We start from the raw sequence: 27,089 nt of genomic DNA, 5'->3' as shown, positions 1-27,089 counted from the left end.
AAATGATGCTTTCGGAGCAGAAAGACTAGCATCTATGGTATTAATTAACTGAAACAGCTTATTTTGAACAATTTTACAGCAAAATGGTAAATACGGCTATGCGGAATTAAAAGAGCAGATAGAAAATCTTAGAAGAAAAACATACTTATTCACAGCAACACATACTTGCACAAACCAGTTGTTTCAAGGACATGTGTAGAAAGATTTGGAGGAGGCCTTATTTATTTTAAAGTTGATTCTTGCAGTTCAACCGCATTCTCTAACAAATTATGAAAATAGAGGTGGCTGAAATTTTTATTCCCAAATACTATTATGAGCAATAATATGCAAATATACATGTCAACTATTAAGTGGAAAGAAGCCCTGAAGACAGCATTGGTGATACACACAGCTCTTGTGTGGATTAATGAAATTATGTGGTAAAAACACAGTTCTAGACACTGCACGTTCACTGTTTCAATCTAGTTAGGAATCACATGAGACTGTAATAAGGCATCAAAATCAGTTTCAGCTGCAATACAGAACTAATAAAACTAAAATCTAGTCCTCAAAAATTCCTTAGTGGTTGGTTGGTTTGTTTTGTTTTTAAAATGACAGAACACGTATTTATTCACCTTGGGAAAAAAAGTATCTGAGTTTAAAAGTTTTACTGGTTTGTGACAGGAATGACAGTACTCCTCTCACATTATTCAATTTTATTTATGCTACACCCTATTTGAAAAAAGAAAACGTATTTACTGAAAGACAAAACCTAGATATAACTAACCTAGCATCATTTCAATGTTAAGTGAAACTGCAGCAAGAGTGTGAGCATTTCTTTTTAACAGGTCGCCCAGCGAGACAACAAAGTCTCATCCTTGGAGGTACCCAGAACCCAGCTGGACCACAGCCCTGAGCATCCTGCTCTGGCCGAGGCTGCTGTGAGCAGGACACTGGACGAGGTGATCTCCAGACACCCCTTCCCACCTCAGCTGTCCTGTGCATCTCCATCTCCTCCTCTATTAGCAAAATACAGCAGACATTCTTTTTCTGCATTTTTTATTTTTTACGTGTATTAATTCTTCTTGCTGGCATGCAAGAATCATGGTCTGGGTTTTCAAGTCTGATATGTCTCAGTGCTTTGGCATAAATACAAAGGCTACCTAAAGATTAAAATATAAACATATTTTACAAAAAATATACTCATTGCCAGTTTTGAAATGAGAACTTTATCAATACCAAGTAGCACATCCCCATTTGTTACCGATTTTTCTGATTAAATTCTGTGGGCCCAATAAAGAGATGACTTTTTTTTTTTTTTTTAATGTAAAAGTAGAGGCACAAATTGAACAAATTACTTCTTGAGAAAAAACAGCACAAAATAATGTTTGGGTTTTTTTAATTTCCTGCTGGTGGATAAAAACCTACTCCTGCTGTGTGAGCAGAAAAGTTACCCTTTCTATCAGAACTCACTAAAATTTGTCTTATGAACCTCACTAACAAACTTGTTTTTAACATCCAAAAAAACCCCCAAGCAAAGCAAACAAAACCAAACCACCAAACCCAGCACAGACTTCAATTTCTAGTTAGGGCTTTTCTTGCCTGCTATTTATTCACTAGGCTAATTTGTTACCACAATTTTACATGTGCAATTTCCTGTTTTTCCAGCTCACCGTCAGCTGGTTTTATAAGGTATACATAATCTCGACTGACACACTTTCAATACCAAAATGGATCAGCTAGACAACCACGTACAAATATCTCCAGAGGTTTCCTTCCTGTTTACATAGGATTGGATAAATTATTTAACGCACCAAGTAATTGCACCCATCTTACCGCTTTTGAAAAATCCAAACACCCCACTCCACGTTCAAAAGTCCCGAGGCCGATAACCTGCAGCGTCACTAGGCTCACCGAGTCCCATACTCTAACATGGGGCTGCAGAGGCTGCGTGAAAAAGCAATGGGACAAACAGTGTCATCAACAGCGAAAGCATCATATGCAGGTGTCAAGTTTTGTTAAGCAGATGCTACCTGAATTGCAAACTGCAGACCGAAATGCAGGATGACCTGTGCTAACGATGCCACTGGATAGTATCTTGAAGCTCAAAAGGTGAGAGTCAAGACAGTCTTGCTCCCTACGTCTGGGCTACAAACATGGCATCAGTGCCATCGAGGCAAGAAATTAAGTATGGTAACACTCGGTAGTTGTGAAAATAAATCTTTGCCCAATTTAAGTCATTGAAAAAATAATGGAAGAGTCGTCTTGCATTTCAGACCCCAGACCTAGCAATCTTATGCAACAACTGAAAATAATGATCAAACCTCATTTTTTTTATACACAAAGTAGGAAAAAATAAAAATAATAAACCCTGGTGCACCAAGTTCCCTAACCATCACCAACCACTCAGTGAAAATCTGCAAGGTTATATTTCATACAAGCACCATCCCAAACCAGCTTAGCTTCACAAATGTGAAACAATCACAAATAAAGTGGGAATTAAGTTGGCTTAAGGACAGCATTCACCATAGAAAGTGACAATAAGTCATCCCAATGATGGAAAAACAAACCAACCAGCTCTAACATGAGATGCAATGAATGTTCAGTGGAAATCATTACAATATCTATACAAAAAAACCCACATCAATTTCTTCAAAATCTAAGAATTAAATTGAACATCTGAATAAGGGTTATTTAATGTGCTTCTACACCTCATAGTATCTGTCTTCCCCCCCAATAATCCAATTATTCAAATTCTGACAGAGTTCACCCGTAGCCAGGGACAAGAGCATTTAAATGCGCTTGCTCTCAAATGAGCAAGTTTGTAGGAAAGCTTGACACACCTTCCATAAATTCTCAAAGTTGGTTTCCTCTCCCACGAAGCCTTAAGAGTACACTGACCCACAGAACTGGGGACTACTTCTCCTCTGGGAGAAGACTTATTAACAGAAATATGACAAAAATGATGTGGCCTTACAAATTAATTACAAGCTTCACATTTGCTTGCAGAGTTAAAATTGAGTCTCCTATGTCACAGATAAAGGACTTTATGAGCTTCTGCTCTTTTTGAGGTATGGCTGAGTGCTTAGTCGTTATCGTCTTTTGCTAGAGATATAGGCTGTTACTTTAGAAACAGCAAAATATCTCAGTAAATGCAGTGTATAAAATAAACTGCAAACAGAAGGTGATGATGAGATTAAAACAAACAAAACACTTTTTCCTGATTTTCAAAGCAAGATACTACTGCTCAACAGCTCTATTACTTACCCTTCCATCTTTATCCACTCCAGCTAACTGTCCTGTTGCAATTCTAATTTTGTCTGGATGAACTGCAAGACTAAGACAGACAGAAATATGACTTGCTTTTGCTGTCATAGGTCTTCAAAATTGAGAGGTTTTTTGTATTTTTTTTTTCTTTCTCAACAGAAGCCCATGAAGACACTTATGATTCTAGATCCCACTTTTAATGAGACAGCTTGAATGTTTTTCATCAGACTATTTCGTTACACACTGTACTGACGGGTCGATCCGGCTCTTGCCATGGCTGCTGGCACAAAACCAGGAGTGCCAGAAGAACCACCTCCTTATGTGCTCTGACAAATCTAAAGTTTGCACTGTATCAGGAGTCCACTGTAACAAAATATACATTGTCTCATGATGAACTTCCTACATGCAGTTATGTGCCATATTTAGAAACACTACAGCATATTTTCTGCCCAAGCCTATAGATAGATAGCATGAAACTGGGGAGAAAAACAGCTGAAAAGTTGGCTGAGGGCTTGTGCACCCAGGAGTCAGGGATTACTGCCACTTGAAACGAGTTACTGATGTAATTGTACTAATGACTTTCTCCAGGATGGTGCACTACTAGTGTAAGTAACAATCTGCTTTTGCTTATCACATTTTGCTTTGGAGCTGATGTGAAAAAACAGAGTATATATCCTCCTACTCATGATTTTTTGACCGACCTTCTCATCCGCCTTCTCTGTAAAATTACAAAGTTGACAAAAGCCATTGAAACAGGAAAGGGAAAGCAGCCAGGGGGCCTGAAGAGGTCAGAGTGACGGACACCAAAAGCATCGACAGTTCAGGCAAGTTTTTTCAATGAAACTGAAGAACACAAGCCTGACAGCATTCCTCCCACAGGAAGCAATTACAGTTATTAAAGCACAGACAGAAGAGAAATTTAGATGGCAACTCTTCCCCATTCAAGTACAGTTGGGAGCTTATGTTCACCATGACTTTGTGTGCACTACTCTTCAGACTAACATTGTAAAGTCAGCAACTGCCCTCACACCCACAAAGACGTTGGCTTCTATTTCCCTGCTTCTCTGTTTTGTTTTGCAAACATCTTTCTGATTTCCCAGACAGTCTTAATACTTGGATGGGGTATCTATTAAAAAATGAGAAAGTTATTGCTCAGTTTTCCATTTGGTTTCTAATTCTCCTTTAAGACTACACCTTTGCCATACTGCCTGTAAATCACTGATTTAGAATTAGGCTGACAACAATTTTTAATTTCTGGGACATCTATTTAGAGTAATTTACGCAAAGATCCTTTCTCTAATTCTGCACTCTTAGATTGTCTACATAACCCGTTGTTTTACATGTAAGGCAGAAACCCTAAGCTAGCATGGACCGCTCTAGCACCATTCATTTGCACAGTGTTTACTATTAGTGAAATCTACTGGGACTGATGAAACAGAAAATAGCTAAAATTAATGAGCTCATACATACAGTAGGAAAGAATAAAAAAATAAATTTCTGCATTATTACACACATACTTACATGCAAATGTTATATACTAACCATTTAACGCAGTCTGTATGACCCAAGTAGTGTCTCTGAGTTCTTTCCTCGTAGTTAAATAGTACCACCACTGATGCTATGAAATATACAATTTCTCCGGTAGGAAGAAGGTAAACATTGGCTCGACAGTCTCTCCCACGATACCCATATCTATACATTTTTTTTTAAAGTCAAGGTTTTCATAACCACTGTACACCAGAAAAAAAATACCAACTTCCCCCCCCCCCCCCCGCACCTCCAAAGGATTCCTGGGGAGCTCTCAAATCAGCAAATGCCCTTTATGTTTTTCCTGTGGACAATTCACAACTGTGAACTGTGCACAATTTCAGTAACGCAGTTTAAAAAAACAAAACAAACCCCACACAACTGGACTTCAGGAAACAGAATCCCTTGAAAAGTGATGTTCATTGATTTTAAAAAGAACTTATAGAATGCACACTGAAGTAAAAGTACAGTGCTGTCATTTTATAAAAATCCTCCATGTGACGTTTCATTAGGTAACAGCAGGACTTACTGTACTGGCTTAACATTTTTTACAGCAATAGAGCTGTGCATCTGCGCCCTGGGTACCAGAGTATTACTTCCATTTTGCCTTTTAAAACAAGCATGTGAAAATTCCTAATGCCCCTCAGGAAAAGACAAGCTTCTGCATAGCAGCTGCCAAGTTCACGAAATATTTCTTTAGCATGTTTTAGAGTATTTTTAAAACAAACAAAACTCAAAAGGAACTGACACAGTGAAAAATATTCTACCCACCACCTACCCAAAATATATAAAAGAGATGATTTTTGTAGGAAACCTGCATGACTCTTAACAACATTCAGAAGTTTTACAAACTGTGAATCAGCCTTGGTCAGCACTGATCAAACGATGTTACAACTCGCTATTTCTTTGAAACAGGTGCAATTTTCTTCACCTAGACTATTAATGTGGCTGTCGCCTGTATTTCAGTTCCCAGGGTCACTAGGTACAATTAACATCATAACTCAGACTTTAACTGCAGCTCTATAGCCTCAAAAAACCCCATAATTTTCCTGTTATGTGCTGCACTTCAGAGAGCTCCCCACTTCAGTGCCAACTAATACACCTGCAACAGCAAGGAAAATATGGGAAATACATTAAGCAACTTTAGCTGAAGGATTCCAGCCTTAGGTCCTGGTTAATCAGGAAGATAAAAGGAAGCCAAAGACCCCCAAGGAGAAAGGTGGGTGCATGAAGCTGGCCCCTTCTCATAAATGAAAGCAGGTGCTGTAGTCCAAGTTCGGGAGTATGTAAACTGCATCTCCTGAGCAGACAGCCTGGCTTCTATTCTTCTTGGAAAAAGGGCTACCTTTCTACCAAAAATATCACCACATCCCCTCCCAATGCCACCCCCTCACCCCTGAAATCCTCCCACCACACTACCTTTTCTCTTTTGTAGTCCCATCAAACCACAGGACTGCTATACCACAGGAACATTTGCAAAATTAAACACAAGCTGTAACTAAAAAATGGTTCAAAGAGGGACACTGCATTCAGTTGTCAATCAAATCTTTAAAGACTATGGAAACCAAAACAGATTTATATCTTGCTGTCTTCTGTTTATTTCAGAAGAACACAATGGCTCCTCTGAAGCAGAGATTATTATTCACTGGCTTGCTTAGCAAAAGATATTGAGGGAAATGCTGATACAACACAATGCTGAGGGCAGAAAAAAGGATGCCTCTGTTTCTCCTTCATCACTATTTATTTTCCCATTAAATTTTCCACTTTCTTTTTCTTTAAACACTGATGGAACAAAAAGAAACTCCAGAATGGCCCTCTATTAAAAAAAAAAAAAAAAAAATCAAATCAAATCAAAAGAAAACAAACCAGACCACTGAACTTTCAAAAAGGGTGGGCTCCAAACCAATGAAAATATTTTTTCTACCCTGAAGCATGAAGAACACTATTCTAAATACCTTCTCAGAGGAGAGAGCCAGGTCTTGTTGATCTGCTGCACATAATAGGGAGTGTATTGATAAGGATTTATTAAGATTGACATCTTTGAACATTCATACTAGAAAAGTATTAATGATTTACACAAACACACCTTTCCACAGCAGAAGTCTACCATGCAAAGCTAAGGCTAAATATTTTGGCACTCACCATTGAGCTTTGGCATTCATGAGGCTGCAAAAATGGTTACATTTTCTCACTCCATTCCTTTCCTTTACCCCTCCTACATAATAAAATGCCAAAAAGTAGCTGCATTTTCTAGGAGTGTGTTTTTTAGGAGCATGTAAAGGAACAACCTTCTCCTGTGGGAGAAATTTTTTTTTTCTTCATTCTCAATCCCAGCTTATCTTGAGAGAAAACGAAAGGGGTTGTTGCTCCACAGCAGTTCTTTCCTTTTCCACATACTCAGAACAAAGCAGCAGACACATTAATACAATAATTGACTGTCTCCCTCTACAGAAAAAAGGGTGACACAACTTTGATGCCTAATTTCCACTAAATTTCAACATTAATCTTTCAATGAGACTAATGTTTCAACCTAGGAAATTCAGAGATAGTTGTCTTCATATTGTGAATGTTTCTCACCAATTACAAGGACTGTTTTGTCACAACATTTGATATGCTGAAAAGCTTTTCGTTTGGGTTGTTGGTTGTTATTTTTTGTTTTTAATTGGCTAAGTAGCCATGGCCCTCATGAAATGTTACCCACTGTACAACAGAATTCAATAGTAAATTCACTGCTGGCATCAATTATTCTTAGAAAGAAGAGCACCAGTTCTTATAAAAAGGAGTCAGAAATACCCTCCAGAAACTGAGCTACTATACATTGGGAGAAAGTCTATAAAGTCACTGCCTGTCAACAGTAGCACTGACAATGACCTCTGTAGCTACTAAATAAGCCCATTTCACTATTACTAGGAATGACAGATATCTTTTGATCAGTTCTAAAGCGCAGTAGGAAAGATTGCACTAAAAAGCGGGGATACCCAAACAAAACTATTAAATTTAAATGAAATCACTCAAGAACCAGACACAGTCAATAACTCAGACTTCCCCATGAACTACTTTATCTTGCCAAACAGCTTAGGTGTTTCTTCAACGGACAGTAATCCGCAGGACAGACAAAGGCTAAGTGCATTCTGTTGAATCTACAGTGCTGGGTATCAGTAGTTGGCTATACTTGCAGGATACAGTTCATCTAAAAAGAACATCCTCCTCCCAAACCAACCAACCAAAATAAAAATGAATAAAAAACCCCACCCCAATAATCCTTCCAGTTTTGCCTTGAAGTTGTTCAAAGTTGATTAGCATCTTCCAAAACAGTAATACCAAAGGAAAACCTAATTATAAACAATCATCCAGAAGGCAGGAGAATTAAAGGCACTCAACCCAAAACTTATAGATTGAACAATTCAACACTCGGTTGACCTTTCAGTTGCAAAACACTGACATTACTAAAATATTCTGTGAATTGCTGTCCCTGTGCCTTTTTAATAAGGTGTACAGGCTACAGTTTGCCATCCTATTTGGAAGTTACAGCTGGCTTGCAGACTTCTTCCCCTTGCTAAACCTGTGCATGAAGTACAAGATCGTCTGTTGCTGTATCTTCCTGTCTCCAAAACTGAAGAGCAATTTTGCGCAACTTCATAGAGACCGATATCAAGCCCTCATAAATTTTACTGCCTTTCCTCATTGTTTTCTTTACCATTATATCCAAAAGACACCACATGCTCATAAACATACTGGTCTAATTTAGGATGACATTTCCTTAAACAGATTCCAAAAACATATGGACAGCCTGTTTAGACTAGATTTATTTCACTTTAATTAGCGCTCAGCAGGAAACTGGTTTAACCTGAACTTAAGGTCCTTGGACATTAAGTAAGTGTGTCCACACTGGGATTTGCACCTACTTAACAGAGGGTGTGATTTAATGATCAGTTTTCATCAGTCCAAACTCATCATTGCTGCTGAAAAAGTAGATCTGATCTTCCTCCAGTATGCCAGTTGTAGCCCTTGCACATTTGTGGGGCAAATCAAATTAATGAGTTGATCCTGCCGAAAGTTAACTCCATAGAAAAAGATTACATTTCAGACAGATCAGTAACTGACCCAATTTACTCCACAGTCATACAAGTGCCAGCATCAGCACCCAAGAGCTGTGACAGTAGGAAAGGTGGGCACCACAGCTTTGCAAAGCATGAATAAGAGCTCAGTTTTCCTTCCAGTCAGACCTTCAATCCAAAATATTCCTCCTTTATGGTCTAAGCTTCCAGTCTCACTGAAAAGTTCAGAGGACATTAGCTCCACAGATACTCTTCATAACCAACTACCAACATTATCTGTTTCAAACATCTATTAGTTAATAAAGGCTAGAAAAATAATAGAAAAATCTTCTTTCCTAAAGCAAGTAACAAGGGCTGGCTTAAAATATATGTACACCTTAGCACTAACAGATATGCTGAAGGAGGTATAGGCAGCCTCTGCCTGTACATATCCTGACATATGACAATGCATCATCAACATTCCTAAAAATCTTCCTGCTTTCAGCAACATCAGAAGGATCAAACTTGAGATTATGACACCAACCCAAGTGCTGCCTAGACATGTTATTTTACTGAAGTACTAAGAAACTTACTTATACAATCACAGCTTACTGGAAGAATCTTCAGAGACGGTGGGGGGGGTCGGCATTGACAGGAAGACCCAAATGTGTGCAGAAGCACGGCTCTTATAATGAACTTAATGTCTGATATACTAAGCCCGGAGAATTGTTGTCAGCCACACATGAACTAACTCCCTTCTTTACATGATAAATGTATTTAATGCATGCTATTCTCCAAGAAGTGAACCCCTTCACTTCAGAGCTCAAACACAGAAGTACTGCAAAGAACCCTGCAGGCGGCTGCTTCTGCAATACTTGCTCTGTAGGCAAGGATAACGAGAAATTTTGGATCTTATTCAAGATCTTCCATAGCTCTAAAACCTCCTAGAAATGAACAGAGATTGAAAACTAACAAAGTTCCTGAACAGAAAGCTTACATTAATATGGGGTGGGGTGGGGGAATGGAAGCAGTGGGAGATTTTTCAAACTCAGTAACTCCCTGAAGACACTTAATTTCACACTAAAAATAAATTTCAATTAGTTTCAACAGCGAAACAAACAAAGAAAAAGTACAGCTTTTCTGGGCCTATGTATTTTGCAGCTTAAAGTCATACTGTACGGTAGCTACCAACCATTTCAATTGTTATATTAAATTGAACTTTTTTCTGCACTTTTAAGTAATTTTTATGTCTGAACAGAGAAGACACAAGACCGGATTCTAAAGGAAAAAAAAAAGCAAGACAAGACCAAAAGGGAACAGCAAGTAATTACTGATATCAAGGATACACCCACTCCAGTTTTAACTTTTCAGGAGGCAGCTCTGTCCTAATATCATCATAGTTTTCTACATCAGAAGGAATGAACATTGTGATTGGTCGACCTCGCATGAACATCTTGATATATTCTCCCTCTGTTGAAACAAAAAAGCGTATTAATCATGTGGCAAGTTTACACAAGAAATAAGCACAAAAGAAACCAGTAATAAGCACAGAGATGCAACTAACACTTGTGATATAACAATTATTTTTGAAATGCAAGCTTGGTAAAGGCCCAGATTTTATTTTATTTTTAAAACAGAACACTAAAACACACACACACACGCAGTAAGCATTAGTTGAATTTGTGATAGAACAGACTGAGCGTGTAACATTTTAGACATGCAACTTAAATTACAAAGGCACATTTCTAATTCAAATTAAAAACCGAAATTGAATAGATAAGTAGTCACAGAATCACAGGATAAGGAATTTCAGGTCGAAGGGGACCTCAGGAAGTCTTTAAGTCCAACCTCTGGCTGAAAGCAGGCTCAGCCATGAGGCCAGACTATGTTGCTCTGGGTTGCCCCTAGTCCAGTCTTGAAAACCTCTGAGGATGGTGACAGCACAACCTCTCTTGGCACCCAGCTGTCTGAGGGCCTTCCCCGCAGAGCTGCTCCCTGCAGCTCTGTCCCCAGCCTGCATCCATGCCAGGTACTCTTCTCTCCCCCAGGTGCAGGATATCATGCTTGACAAACCTGATCACCTTATGATGACAAAGTAACCTGCTCAGGTGATGGGGGGTGAGCCATGGACACTGTCTACCTGGATTTCTCCAAGGCTTTCAACATGGTTCCCCACAGGCTCCTCCTAGAGAAACTGATGCGTTACAGTCTAGACAAGCGGTCTGTGCGGTGGGTGGGCCACAAAGATGATCAAAGGACTGGGAAGGCTGCCATGTGAGGAAAGGCTGACAGAATTGGGTTTGGTCAGCTTTGAGAAAAGAAGGCTTATATGAGACTTTATCACCACGATCTAGTATTTAACGGATGGCTACAAAGAAGATGGAGACTCCCTTTTTACAAGGGGTCACATGGAAAAGATGAGGGGTAACGGGTACAAGTTTCTCCTGGGGAGATTCCGATTTCCGATGGACACGAGGAAAATTTTTCACAATGAGAACAAACAGCCATTGGACACTTAAGATTCAGCTGGACGTGATGCTGGGCCATCTTGTCTAGACTGTGCTTTTGGCAAGAAAGGTTAGGCCAGATAATCCTTGAGGTGAAAGACTGAGGGACTTGGGTCTTTTTAGTCTAGAGAAAAGAAGATTGAGGGGGGATCTTATTAATGCTTATAAATACTTAAAGGGAGGGTGCCAGGGGGATGGGAACAGTCTTTTTTCAGTGGTGCCCAGTGATAGGACAAGAGGTAATGGGCACAAACTTGAATATAGGAAGTTCCATTTGAACATGAGGAGGAACTTCTTTACTGTGAGGGTGGCAGAGCACTGGCACAGGCTGCCCAGAGAGGTGGTGGAGTCTCCCACTCTGGGGACATTCAAAACCTGCCTGGACGCCGTCCTGTGCAACCTGCTGTAGGTGACCCTGCTCTGGCAGGGGGTTTGGACTAGATGATCTCCATAGGTCCCTTCCAACCCTGACCATTCTGTGATTCTATCCCTTCCAACCTGGTATTCTATGATTTCTATGATTCTCGATGCTTAACAGTTCTAACTTTTTTTTTTTGTTCGATGAAACAGATCACATTTTATCACATTTGCCAAGTTCCCAGACTTAAAAGATATGATTAGTGTGACTCCTTTTCCACTTTTAATGTGCTCAAGTCAACCTTCTGAGATCAAGAATTCATTTTACTTGCATTTTTTTGTCGCTTCTGACCCTGATAGTAGGTTTACTCCGCACTGGAGGCAAGAGAAGGGAATTTTCCTATGACAATCCAAATACTAGTCCAAAGCTAATGCAAAAATACCCCACAGGCTCAAAAAATAATCTCTGAACAGAAATCGTAATAATTGAGCGATGTAAAACTAACACATGCATAAAAGCTTTCCTTATTTCAAATATTAATATAATGAAAGTTGAGCCATTTAAGTCCACTATCAAATACCGAGATGAACAACATTGTCCCACTTCTTTTTAAGAACAAATACAGCTCTTTGAACAAGGACCCTGTAAGTCCATCCGCTGATGTCATGGTTTGGGCTGACAACAGTAGAAAACTTGCCTCAGATCAAATATCAAAGAACGAAGAAAATCACTTTCCAGTAGCTAAATTAGAAACAATAGTTATTTTACCAAATGTGCATTGCTTAATTGCATTGCTGAGAAAAGCTAAAGATCGGTGTCGTTGCTAGTTTGACACAAATATTTAGATAATTACTCCAAAGTAGTAACATCTCATTTTTCCATCACAATGTTTATTATAGTATGTATTTTACAGAGATAAAATAACACTAGCCAAAACCAAGAGTAACATATTAATAATGACCTTTCTATTGAGATCTGGTGCTCACACTCTTATAAATTAAAACACACTGTAGCCTGAGGATATTTCGAAATGCATTTGTGCAAGTCAAATTCTTGATTTAACACTGAGCTTGGTACTTCTGGTTCCACAAGATCAGTGCAAAATGACACCACAAATTTAGGATCAAATTTCTCATCACTGCTTAGAACAGTGGAGACAAGCTGCAACTGAAATTCATATGGATGGAGGCAGTTGCACCTGTCGGACTCTGCAGATGAGAGAGATAGAGTCCAAGAGGAATTCAGTCAGGTCTTTGGCCAGAAGAGAAGAGGCTCTCCTGGAACTCAGGGAAAAGATTATCTGTAGGGCATTCAGATACAAATTAGCTCTCTGAACTTCCCCATTAAAGAAACAACATTTTTTGCTTTTATTAGCTACCTGCATGTTATTCAAGATTACCTTTGGAGATACATATTTAACACGCTTGTTAGAGAGACATAGGCTAGGTATAACTTGATTAAGCCTTTCCCTACAGAAGAGGAAGGATTTAAAAAAAAAAAAAAAAAGACAACCCACTGGAAGATTTTTGTCTAAGACTGTAAATTTCCTTTCGACAGAATAACCTGTAGGGCAGATATAATATTAATGTAAAAATCTTTTGAAATACTAGAGAGGATGGCAGCATATCAACAAAACCATTCTCAAACAGCAACTAATTGCCTGAGGCCAAATTCTTGTACTTGCAAGTTAAAAACCCGCAGTGATTTAACTCTTTCATAGCACACTGGCTCAACTGAATGCTCAAAAGTATTAGACTATTTCTTTCCTGCATTCTCACTATTTCCTGGTACAAAGCAGTATGCCAAGACTTTTTTTCCTCCCTTGATCTTTTCGAAGAAAAGAGCCTTCGTTGTCTCATAACAGATATGTAGGTAAGGGGGTACAAGGGAGATAAAGTCAGAAATTTTAAAGAGAGTGGGGGGGGAAAAGCCCCAACAAACAAAAAATATCCTCATCAATTCTGGTACCTACCGATCTGAAAACAGTAGGTATGAAAGTGAAAATTCTCTAACTCATGTAAAGAGATTTTCAGACCCCCCTACCCAGTGTGTGGAAGCATTTGGGGAGGGAGGGGGGGTGGGTGGAGGGCATACCTGAAAGGACCGTGGCACTTGCTAAGTTAATTAATCGGCAACTGACATCCTATAAATCCTTTCAAATATGGATCAAACCAACCTAAAAGTACAGTGGAAGCTCTGTAGATAGCACACCCAGGTGCTGTGGATTATCTGCACCACACAAAAAGGAATAACTCAGGCCCAGGGCTGCTAGAAAAGGCAGCATCACATGGATGCAGTGCTCTGGCTTCAGGGGCCAGCTCTTCACCAGGAACAGCTGTAGCTGCTTTCGTGCAGCTTTGAGCTCAAATTCACAACCGTTCCCAGACTCTGCTTGGCTCCACAGTAATGCACCTCTGGAGCCTCAACAATCTCTTTGCACAAGTGCCAGGGGACACGTGACCAGCACTCCCAACTTTTGCTCCCAGGATCAGCTCAGGCTTATTAGCCTCACATAGGAGCCCTCTGGGTGTGCTGGACACAAGCAAAGTCCATGCAGGTCTCAGCTCCCTGTGCGATCCCCAGACATACGGGGAAATTATTAACTCAGCCCCAAAGATGCAGAAACACTTGATCTGACTACACTGTAGCTCCAGTCAGCTGAAGGGACACAAAACATCACTCAGGGAGAGTGACACAAAGACAGAGCCCAGTGGCTTGGCGAGGGCCCACCTAAAGGTGGATTTGAAGGCCAAACAGCCACTAGGCTCTGCAAACCCATGGCGTGACCGAGAGGAACACCACAGCTGAGCGCAGCCTAGCCCAGCCTGACGGACGCACAACATGCCCCCCAGTGCCCCCTCTCTGCCTGCATCAATCTGGTTTTTACTCTGATCAGGGTACTGCAGCACTCACTTTGGGCAGAGGAGACTTGGCTGCCACTGGGATACACACAAATACACTCTGCTTTTTTCAGAATACCATCCCAAAACCTCCTTCTCCTTACAGTTGGGAACCACTTAGCTTCCAGGTGACAATAAAGCATGGGCAGGTTGTGAACTTTGTGTGCGTGTGACCACATGGCTGTTAACTTCAGCACAGGTCTGCCCATCTGCAGTCTGAAAGTGCATCAGGTGAGCATGAAAGCAGCAATCATGTCCTTGCTCTTCCCAGCCTTCACTTTGCAACTATAAAAGCATCCAGCCATTTAACTCGCTTTTTGCATGATAAGGTTACAGTCTGTCTCCACGTCACCACAAAATTTACCTTTTATGATTGTGGGTGGCTATAACTGCAAGCAGCATTACAGAAGAGAACCTACCAGGGTTTTGATGTATTAACATTTTCCATAGGGCTGTGTATCTCTATTAGAATTACTTCTGATACATCCTGGGATTGCATTTGTGTTTTCATAAAAAGCGAGTGGTTCAGTCTTTGTGTGATTAACTAGCATGTTATAGCCCTTTTCCTCACCATTTAATTCTGCTAGACAACCTGTTTATAGCTAAAATGTTGCTAGCAACTCCTACATGTGTGATCTTGCACTTTGAATAATTTCATTTTGTCTTAGACTACTCCAGGCCTCACAAACATCTAGGTCTCATGTATTAAAATCTCAGCTTCACTGTGTCAGTTTGGTCTCTCAGCTTCAAGTCATCAGTGAAATTTCATCAGTGCTCCTACTTCCCTGCGTTAAGTTCATTAATGTAAACACAAAGCCAAATAGGTCCCAACAGGCTGCAGGCAGATGTTAGCAACCAGAGGATCTACTGCGGGTTCTTTGAAAGTTTATAGCCTGCTAGAGAAGAGAGGAATAAGTACGCTGGTAAAACAAGGTGCTGCTACTGAGAGGGAACCCTAGAAGCCTGCCTGATCTGCAAGGAAACAAGCACATCTTCGTCATTGGCGTTCACTGCAAGCCAGCAAACTTACCTTGCATGCAAAAAAAAAAACGGTTGGTAAAGCATGCAACACTAAGAATGCAGGACTAAAACCAGAAGCAAATAAAAAAAAAAAAAATGGTAGACAAACAGCAGACAGTGGCTGAAAATTTTCTGCAAAGCCTCCTTGTATCAAAAGGAGATTCCCATTAATATAAATAAGCTTTTAATCAGGCCTTATATAAGAAAAAGAAAAAAAAAAGAAAAAGCAGCAAAGGTAATAGTAAAATTCAACTTCAAACAATGCCTTTTAATTTGCTCTTGGAAGAAAGTTTAAAACCCAGCAATTCAGGGAAAGCAAGCTGGAAGGTAAGACCAATTAAAACCAGTGTAGGTGATAGCAGACAGCAAAGATATGGCAGTACAAACCATCTGAAAGGTTGAAATTAGTGCTTCCACGAAGTCAGCAGAGAAAGACTCATGCAATGACACTTAAGCAATTTATTACTTTCTGTGAAACATATTCTTAGGGGAATATGGAAAGTTTTCAGAGGAAAATAATAAAAATAATAGGAACTGAAAGGAGGAGAAAAAAAGAAGATCAAAGTCGTCTTTGTAGATTAATTCAGAAGTATCTACAGAGAAAAGTGATTCAGAAGATATGAAAGCTACTCTTTAGATCCTTCAGAAATTCTAAGACAGTGATATAACAAAACTAAAATCCTCCTGGTTTCCAAAAAACATGCCTCAAAATGAAATCGTCAAGGAATACACAGTAGTTTTCTAGAAGCATGTGAGAAGCCCTCATCCTCAATTACTATTTCTTCAACAAAACTGGACAAATTATTAGAAAAATGTATTTTATATCATGCTATTCCTCATTATTTAGACAAACCCTGAGGCAGCCCTGCAAGTCTGCGCTGTAATTAACTGCTCTTCAGCTAGCAAGTGTATGCATAATGGGAAGTCTAATGAGCATACAGTAAATTATCTATATGGACACACACATTCACACCATGTAGATAATAGTTAATAAATAACAAATTTATCTGTTTTTCTACAGAAGTTTAATTCTTAAGGAATCATTAGAATAATCTTATCTTGCAAATTATTAGTGACTATTTTTCAATAGGTCCTACCCCATCTAGTTTGAAAGAGCAACATGGACTGATGCATCAAAACCCTCAGCTCAGTTCTACTTGTCTTCAGCATCTGAATCTTACCCTTAAAGTGAATTACAAGCAAAAGAAAAACCCCAAAAGGCTCCAACTAGCTTGGCCAAGCAGAACTCTCTAATAATAGACAATAAACTACCACATCCAGAGTACATTTATTAATCTGTCTTCACCTTCTAGTTGCTTGACCAGTGAACTTACGCTTTTTAATACTACAAATAGCTTCTTTCCCACAAGCTTTTTGCTTTCAGGCCCACATCCAAGAACTCTGTAGGACCACTAACCTGAGGGACAGAGGCTTAGAAGACTGTTTCTAATTTAAACCAGTGCTAACAGCAGAGAGACAAATACAACCAAATTCAGCCACCATGCCCACACCATTACATTTTAAGTTACAGTGGAATTAAAATGCAGCTACAGGTCTGCCATCTCTCACTCTAAGCTATGTGTCAATGCTTGCTGAACCTGACAAGCAGACATGCGCTGGTGCAATGCAAACCAAACAGTTGAAAAAAAAGCAGATGAGACCAGAGAATTGCCTCGGTTTGAAATGATTTTACAGCTTTGCCTTCTGATTTCTTAATAGATCTTTAGATATTAATTTTTTATAATTTCATAAGTATATCATCGTTAAAACCCTGTTTTTGCATGTACCAGGTAACATTAAGAATCTAGGTATTAACAACAGTTAGCATTTGCATTTAAATAATTCAAGTTTTATACTAAACTCTAGCTTTTTATTAAAAAAAAAAAAGGACTCAAAAAGGAGTACTGGACACAAACAAGCTCAATAAGACTGTATCTAAATGCTTCCTGCTTAAATAATAAAATCCCGACTTCACCAAGAATCAACGATAAAAACTCCCAAATACCAACCCGTTTTTCTGACAGTATCTATGGGTTTTAATAACATGCACTGTGCCTGAATGAGACCAAGCAGCCCAATAATAATGAGACAGACTGGGTCTCCATTCGCCCTCAGGTACACGAGCACCTTCAATAAACCTCTGACAGAAAATCTGTGTCCAATAAAAAAACTGATCTGAGGTAGTCATTGAATTTTGCACTCTCAGTGGACAGGACACACTGTCAGCAGGGTAAATTTTTCCATTGTGTGCTTCGCAGTTGCCCCGTCCTGTGAAGCTAGAACAGTTAAACTAACAGAAGAAAAAGTACTGGAAACTCATAAAGCACGATCTAAAAAGAAACAAACTTAGGAATGCAGTGAATGTTTTTCATTAATTCCTTCACATATGGTTTTTATTGCCATCCAAAAACGTCTAAGTTACTCTTATTACTTCATAATAAGTGAACAAGTGATTCATATAAGAAGCTGCTATCACTGAAAACCAAATTCAAACATGGAATCTCAGTGAAAAAAAATTACCTTCCATCTTAAAATAAGCCAGATCTTTAACTTCTGGGTATGAAAAGAGGAATGCTTTACAATTAATACCTTAAAAATATCTGCTGAAGTGAAAAGCAAGATGGCTTTTATATGCAATTATAAATACCTGCTGGTAGAGAATTTAAAATAATAACTTTAGCTAGTGTTCTTTTAAGGCTGTAGTAATCACCTGTTCATTTCACCCATACCATTTTTGGATTGTCACAGAATTTTAATACCTCTTTGGTACTGGATTTTATTGTAAAAAGCTTGTCTTGGTTTACAAGGATAAACAAACAAATGTTCAAAAATAAACTGAAAAACCTAAACCCAAAAATCTTTTCAGCAAATGTATGGAAATGTGTATAAATCTCCCCTCATTGCATTGGCCTCGCCAAAGTCTATATTAGCTCTGCTTCAGCATATCCCCAGATGCATAAGGCTCAGGAGTAACCTAAATGTGGAGCAGGTACAACTCAACACAAGTGGGAGAGATAAAGGCACTGAGGGAACAAAATGTGGTACTGAGAGAGAAGGTACGTGAGGAACACTGGTAACACACGTGGCCTCAGCACGGTGCTAAACAGAGGAAACTCAAGGGACTGCCCGCAAGGCAGCTGCAGGCTGCGGCTCCCCCTGCTGCTGCTCCTGCTGCTGGTGCTGGCAGGAGGAGAATTGCCCAGGTCTGTCTCACTTTTACCTGCAACACCTGTAGCATGATCTCTGGGGGACTCCATACCAAAGTCTATTCAGACATCGAAGCCAATGCCTTTTACTACTGAAGCTCATCTAAGATTCTCACTTGCTTCTCAAGTCTCTCACTTCTACAGCTCATATGTACTATCGACAGAAATCACAACGAACGTGCACAGATGGTCGCAACACAGATAATACTGCAGTAACTTTTACTGCTTGAAAAAAAAGATTCCAAGAATTAAACATGCAAAAACATACTTCTCTACATTTTGTGGTACTGTACTATAGTGACATGTTTCAAAGCAGTTTCTTTAATAGCTGAATCAAAAAAAGGAAAAAAGCGATTCCAGGATGTTCAAAGCTACACAGAATTGTCATCTTCCATCCTATTACCCATGCAAACTCCTTCTGCTATGATAACTTGCAATTTCACTGTTTCCAAACTTATTTTACATGTGTATAAAGACAATGAAGTATTTTTAGAGAGATTTGCTGTGAAGCTTGACAGTTTGCACACCAGCAGCCTTCCCCAGAGTCTCCTTCACACTATTTCTAGGAAGCGCATTCACACGATCGTTAGCGCAGAAGGTGTGTGCCGGGGGCGTACGCAGTGTTTCACACACAGCCCAGTGAAATGAGCAGCTCAGGGAGCTGCTGTGACTTAATTAACACTGTGCTAGAGACTGCTCGCCTCTAGAGGCAAAGGCTGGCGAGCCACAAAGGAGTTTTAAAGCAGCTATAACTTTCCATGCCTTTGGGTTGCAGAACAGGAAGGTCCTGCACAAACAGCATGAGCAAAGGCTCCATCCCACCCTGCCCAAGACAAGTCTGCCCGGTTGCACGGGATTTACCTCCAGAAACCACGTTAACTGTCTGTGCAACTCTTCAACTTTCTGACCGGTTGGGTCAAGGTGCTAACTGGAAATTGGTTTATTTGTGTGGCAACTATCGAGGACAAACCAGGTTAAAGTCACTTGCCTCAAACAGGGCATTGGACTACAGAGAATTGGCTGAGTACTGCTAAGCTTATACTGGAAAGGATGGGGGGACCCTCTGCAACTACAGTAACTAACAGATGGTTACTTCTGTGGCAGTAAACACAACACAAAACCTAACACAGCCTTACACATGCACACACACTCTCTACAAGCTGCCAAAATTACACTCATTGGCCCATATTAAAAAAAAAAATAATCTTTGGAGGCTGAATCCTGCTAATCCCAACTTCATCCATGTTAAAGGCAGAATGGTGTTTTGCCACTATATGTGTTTAAAGTGTTAGTCAATGCACTTTCTATGACAAGACTTTCTCTCCATCTCCCATACACGTGGGGCCACTGTCATCTGCATCATATTTCTCTTTCATTCCAGTTAGGCTCAGAACAGACTAGGGCATGACACACATGGAAGGTACCCGTGTCATCACTCCATGAAAGCTCACATCACCTGCAGAGCAACAGAATAGATAGCAGGGTACACATCGAGGCCACCTAAGCTATAGGTACCAGAATGAGAGAACTGAAGGACGGCCCATTCTTGGCAGAACATGTAGAAGTGTAGAAGCACGCTGTAAGGAAATAATTAGTATTGAAGGTATTTTAGCTGGATGCAACTTGCTTTTCTGAAAAGTTGTGTTTGGTAGAAAGGATATTTTTAACACAACAGTTTTATTTAATTTTTGCAAAGCTAAATTGCAGCTGGTCTGGACACTACTGATTAGTTTTCTTTTTACTGTAACCATTGCTACACATATGTACCGTTCCACAGCTGGTATTAAGCAACCTAGCACAAAGAAATAGTTCTACTTTGCCCCTGATGCTTACGCACCTTCTTTCACCCCACTTGTCTTTGAAGGATGCTTTTGGTAAGCATCAATTTAGGATATTTTTAAATGTATAATTTATCTATGAATTAGAAAGAGATAGAGCAATTGGATTCATGTTGATTTTACTTTCATTAAACGATCCATGTATTAACTTCCAACAATTTGAGTGTTTTTTTCTTTTTGAAAGAACATCCAGAGGAGATCAAAAGCAATCAAACTGTGTATAATGTAATCTTGCTTGCAGCGCAGAATTTGGAGACTAAAGATTTGTTAATTAGCAGAAAAAAAGCGTGAGACCGAACCTCTGTACATAGATACATGTTGTGTACAGCATGCACTCGGGTTACATGCTTTAGTTTTGAAACCGCATGCTTCAGTACAGTTTGCAGGACATCAAAGCAGAGTAGTTTTGCGACACAAGAAGTGGATTTCTTTTGCTGTCACGTCCCGCCACATTCAGATAGACGGCTCCTCTTCCTGTCTGAACAAGCCAGCAGCAGCAGGTAGCCACAGAATGCAAGATTCATCGGTGCAAAGACATATGCTTCAGAAGAGACTCATTTTTCATTTTAGGAGACTACATTAAAACCTTCAGTCTCTGTTCTTGTCTAATCAGTGTGTATATGTTGTAATATTGGCAAGACAGAAAGCTGAGATAAAACAAATCTTTTAGTTGGCAGTTCTTAATATTCTGATATCTCAGGCAACAATGCAAGACTTCTAGAACCTTATTTGAACACACATTCCTCTCTGAGGAAATAATGCACGTAGTAATTTATTTAGACTACCCCCAAATAATCTCCACACAGACTACAATGTGCATATGCATATGTATTTCCATAATAAGAAAGTTGAAATATTTATTTAAATGTTCAAAGCTTTTAAGACATCATGCACTGATGCTCTTTGATGGTGAAAAGCCAAATAAAAGATTTGTGACAGCGCTAAATTAGAAAGCGACCAAAGGGCATAGCTTAATTCTTACCTTGGCTGTTTTTTTCACGAGTAGACATTTTTGCTGGTTATGGGACAGAAATAAAATATCTTAAAACTATTTCTAAAGTCTCGCTCACACCTGCTTGGATGAAGACTGGCACATAGGTCAAAACTTTAGATTTCTGTTTTCATAACCTCAATTTATGCACATACACACAGAGAAAATAATCAAAAAAGGGGTTTTGTTTCAGAAAAGTAAAACAAATCTTCCCACCACCCACAAAAATTTCTGTCCTTCCTAAAGATCTAATTTGATGAGGTATTTCTCCATAATTTCAAAGATCCTTATACAGGTCTTGAGTAACATTTGGCCAGATGAATTCTTCAAGTAATTATTAATGCTATTTTAGCTCTATACCCCTGTTTCATAAGTATACGTCCAAATGTATTTATTTACAGTAAACACTATTCAGAAAAAGCAAATCTTTTCAACTTCAACCAGTATTTTAAAATAAATGTTTTTATTTACCTTGGCTGACAATGACATCTTTGTGCCTGGGGAAAAAATCAAAATAATATTGTTAACATGTGAAGCGCTTATCATGCCAGTACCATCTAGTTCTTACACATTATTACACTTGGCAATTTCATCAGATTCTGTGTACAGTGTGAGTGTAGTACAGGATGCTAAATAACTTATCTTGGTCATCATACTGCAATTCTACCCATATATTATTTTATGCAGTTCACTGTATCTTTCAAGTAACTTAAAGCCTATGGCAAGGGTTCCTAAGAATTAGTGTGATAAGAACAAAATACAAAAAGCTTTTAAAAATGTAGGGTATATTCCTTGTGCATGGGAAATTCCATTTTGAGAGCGCAAACTTGTAATAACCAAATATTTTAAGCTGCCAAACACCCGCAGGCCTGCATGCAAAGCATTTAACACCTGTCAAAATAAGCTGTCAGCACACAACAACACGAATTTTTCTAGGAATTAACCCAGTTGGACACATGGGTTAAATGTAAGCAAGTTGCAGTTTCCTTTAAACTAAATCCACACAACATTGTTGGATGTACAACACAAAGTCTTCAAAGCAGTGCAGCTGAGACGTCTCTCCTCGCCAGAGCCAGGAATGAACTACTCACAAAAATCCTCAAGCCTTTTTTTTTTTTTTGTGAAGAGGAAAGTAATATCAATTTTCATCATCAGAGCTACTTCTTACCAGAATAACACTCCTTGACAGAAGAATGTATTGCACAAAAAAACCCTCTTGAATTCATTCGAAATTCAGCAGGAAGGCATGAGTGGCATCCAGTATTTTTAGCTGGACGGAGGTCAAATTTTGTAACAGTGACAAAGGGTCAAGCATATGCATGAGGAAAGCCATCTCTGGCTATTGGTAGAATCACCCTTCACCACACTGCCAAATGAAAAATTAAAACTGGATTCCCAGTCTTGCCTGAACGACACTGAATGATGGGCTGTCGTGGGAACCCTCTTACTTCTTCTGGCTTTATCAGACTGATTTACAGCTCAGCGCTGGCTTAAAGACTGAGCTTACTAAACAAAGTTCATATCCTGGGCTGGTAGCGCAAAGCATATGTAAAACATTTCTGTCCTGGGGCCCACATTAGGGGCTGAATTCTATTCCCTTGCAAAAGACTCAGTCGGGTAACTTCAGGCAGATTAGGCCAACGTTTCTTATTTGTGAACGATAAATGCAATATAACAATATGCCTTTGCACAATATCAACCAATTCTTTTAGAAATTGTGCACACAGGGTGTGAGCAAGAAATGAGTGTTAATGCGTACCCTTGAATGTAAATAGTGCTTTTATTATAAACCTTGAGCATAAGAACAAGGTACACAAACAATACAACACCTAGTCTTCAATCAAATGATGGCCTACAATTGATGATGTTTGAAGCTTTGGTTTTTGCCAAACACTTTAAGAAACAACAGCTTCAGGTTTTGAACAGACAACTTTTTCTAACAATAATTAATCCTAATCTTTCCTTGTCTGCTCTTTTGTTAGATACCGTATTTTTTTCTGCATTAGAGACTGTAGAAGGGCAGCATTTAAAGTCCTTTAGAAAATAAGGAGAAGCACAAGAAAATGCAACAAGATACCTCTATTTTGACCATGCCTGAACCAATATACAAAATGTCCAAAAAATTTATTTTTTATTATTAGGAAATTTGAAGTATATACCACACTACGAAAGATATTTTAGTAGCATAACAAAACCCAAGAAACTTGATAAGTAGAAACCAAGACAGAGGGTTTTTTCATTCCAAAGTATTATCTAGCAGTATCCTGCTATAATCTAAATTGCCAAAGGGCTTCTAAATTCCAACAGTGAAAACCAATCATAAAAGGAAAATAAATACTTGCAAAATATGTAACCCATAATCCCTCACACACAGCACTTCACTGCTCTGCAGAACTCTTCACACTAAGCATAAAGTTTTTAGTAAATGTGCTGATATCCACGCCCAAGATTAATTTAAGATGTTTTTGTTCTTCCCATTTGTAGGAAAGAAGGAATGCACTTGCACTGCTCTTGACTCTAAGTATGCATTTGACAGTCTTATAGCAAGCTAAGGACAGCACTACAGACACGATCATAAAAAGACTGGAAATTACTCTCTGAAAGGTCTGAAGAGTTTTATTTGTCATAGTGGGAGTGGTTTACAGGTAGTTCTGCCTTGGACTAGTTAATGGCTATTTGAATGAAGATTAATGAGCAGATGTATGAAATCTGCAGGCAATACCAAGCTGGGGAAAGCTGCCAGCGTCCTGCGGGGATCTTGGGAAATAGGAAAGTGGCCAGTCAAAAAGTCAACACAACAATTTCAACAAATTCAGCAAAATTTCAACAAAATAAAAAAAAAGAAACTAAGTGTGTGAACACAAAGTGTGAAGCCCAATTGGCAACGAGTATTGAGGACAAGAAGTGGATCACAATAGGGGTCAACGATGTGGAGTTACAGCAAACACGAATTCTTGTCCCTGTGCTAACAGGAGTAGGAGAAGTAACTACTCCACTACTCCACTGGAGACCACAAACTGAGAAAACCTCCCGCTGAAGAAGAGCCCGAGTAGAGTGATGGCTACAGCACATCACCTACTGAAGGTGAAGCTGAAAAGATGATCTATTATCTAGAACCTGCAATCAGGAACCTGTTAATTTGATAGACCTACCTGAAATCACAAAAGTATATTCTTACTATTATAGTCTACATTAGAAACACACATACTATGTCAAATCAAGTAAATTAACTTCAAGAAAATACAGTTTTAATTAGGAAAAAAATGGTTGGAAGCTTCACAACAGTGGCATTAAGCCATAAATCTTAATTCATATTGCATAGTTCTGCTAACCCAAATGGGCAACATTAAACTATATTTACATTCAAATCCTACATTCACATTTTAGAATAATCTTAAGATTCCACAGGCACCTGGAGTGCCACATTGGCAGGTTATGCAAGTAATTACTCCTGATAAAAACAAAGATGCAAATGGCCTTAGCATACACATAAATTAACTAGAATTATGCAATTTCATAATATTTTGACTTTTAAGTTCACTTGCTTTTATGTACCAAACTGATACATACTTGTCTGCATTCTTTGCCACTTTTGATATTAATTTAGATGTTGATGCTACTCTCAGCAGCTTGTTACGACTGTCGTCTGAACTCTCCCAAGCACTGTGAGGTTTTTCAGCAGTCAAGGATTTCTTTATGCTAGAAGAAACAAAAATATATTTTAAAATGACAAGATAATAAGATAACAATAACTGGAACTGGTATGCAATGGACAGATCAGGCAGCAGGAGACAAAAGCAGAGCTAGGTCTTCCTTCAAGCTGAAGCATGAAACAGGAGAAAAAAGATTAGTCAGAAATTTCTAACTGGATGAATGAAAACAATTGAGCAAGACAGTTGCCAAATGTTTTATCCATTCCTTTCGATTTCCAAATGCTCTTACATAAAGACTTACAAAGACTTACAAAATAACTCTAACACTTCATTACTATATTGCTAATGAATTACAAACGTGGAAAAAATGAGGCTACAGTATATTAGCCTTAAGACTAAATTATATAAAAAATAATTACTTAAGAAGGTAACAAAGTAGATTTTTTTTCCCTGATTAACTGTTCACCAGCTTTAACACACTGATTTCTGAGGCAGAACAGTTCTATCAGATTACAGTTTCATATGGCTGTTTTGCAGATAGCACGCTCTAAACCACGTTAACGGCTTTAATCTTTTGAAACAAATGTCTGCAAACTTCTTGCATGAGTAAGGCAAGTTAGATTTGGCCCAATACTACAGACAATTAAATCCATGAATTCTGATATAATTTCTCAGCACTCTTATTGTAGTCAATTTACACTTCTGGGAACCTGCAAGTTTTGCAGTCACTAGTTCATTAGTTTCACACACACCTTACTCATGGAAAACATCTTCAAAAGTGATCTAGCTCAAATCATTCTTCAACCAACTGATTTAGAGTCTGCATATGTCCTGCTAACAGTATTATACTTCATCCTGTCAGAAATGTTTTTTTTGCAGGATTAAGTCCTGAACTGCAACCTTAGAAATGGCAAGCTTTCCACAGCACCTCAAGAGGCTGAAAAGGCCCTGCGACAAACAAGTTAATCAAATCAAGTTAAACCATTAGGAGACTAAACAAGCCATTTATTTTTTTTCCCCACACTGCAAAAGATTAGTAAGTGAGACTTCAGACAAACATCTTTACAGTGAGATACCAGGCAGGAGAAAAAGAGGCCGCAAGTTCAGCTTTAGACAACTTAAGAGTTTGTGCAAGACATGGAGACAGAGCCTTTATGGAGTGTTATAACATGCATCAGTCAAGTGAAAGTTTAAATATTTATTAGAGCTGTGAATTTGAGCAATGCAAGACAACGTAATCTTGTGAACTACAGTAAATTTCAGAAGAATAAATTTCATTTAAGAGCTTGTTTGCCTCCTAAATGCCAAACTAAAAAAAAAAATTCACACCTTCCAAAACAGTAAGGTGACAAGAAACCAAAAAAAAAAAAAAAAAAACCCAAAAAACCCCACACTGAGTGATCTGCATAGTTTCGAAACTCAGAAATAATCACCCAAATCTTAAAATCCATTTCCTTGACTTTAAAAAGCCATTAGGAAAAAAAAAGTACCCTTTTTTCTGTGCCTAATTCCCACTAAAAATGATTGGGAACTTAGAGACAATCCTAAATAAACTTTTACATTCACTCAAGTCAAGCAGTTCTATGATTTGGGTGTAAAAACAGAACTTCACTCATGTAAAGAATCAGAATAAAAGTGAAGTGAACCACTCTGCAACCTAGCAGCGGTTGAAAAGGGCTGCAAAAAAAAATCCAAACTGCAGTCACTTTATAGAATAATTTGAGAAGAAAAACTCCTGAAGGAAGAGTTGCAATGATACTAGTATTTAAGAAATGCTGTTCCAAGATGTAGTAAACAGCCATGTGC

General features: G+C 38.8%; 1 protein-coding gene across 1 annotated transcript in view; it reads right to left on the bottom strand.

Moving 5' to 3' along the window:
• Positions 1 to 27,089, bottom strand: part of EML4 (EMAP like 4) — a 94,062-nt gene that overhangs the window by 27,366 nt on the left and 39,607 nt on the right. The window contains exons 5-11 of the mRNA XM_082481708.1: positions 25,201 to 25,329; positions 22,102 to 22,127; positions 21,622 to 21,654; positions 10,157 to 10,280; positions 4,789 to 4,938; positions 3,247 to 3,316; positions 1,816 to 1,926 (exon numbers count right to left, since the gene is read on the bottom strand). Coding sequence (XP_082337834.1) covers positions 1,816 to 1,926; positions 3,247 to 3,316; positions 4,789 to 4,938; positions 10,157 to 10,280; positions 21,622 to 21,654; positions 22,102 to 22,127; positions 25,201 to 25,329 — 643 coding nt within the window. The remainder of the gene's footprint in view (positions 1 to 1,815; positions 1,927 to 3,246; positions 3,317 to 4,788; positions 4,939 to 10,156; positions 10,281 to 21,621; positions 21,655 to 22,101; positions 22,128 to 25,200; positions 25,330 to 27,089) is intronic.

This window comes from Vanellus vanellus (assembly GCF_965231255.1).
Source record: "Vanellus vanellus genome assembly, chromosome: 3".
NCBI classification, from domain to species: Eukaryota; Metazoa; Chordata; class Aves; order Charadriiformes; family Charadriidae; genus Vanellus; species Vanellus vanellus.
The sequence above is the reverse complement of the archived record's forward strand: the minus strand, read 5'-3'. Positions and strand labels throughout refer to the sequence as shown.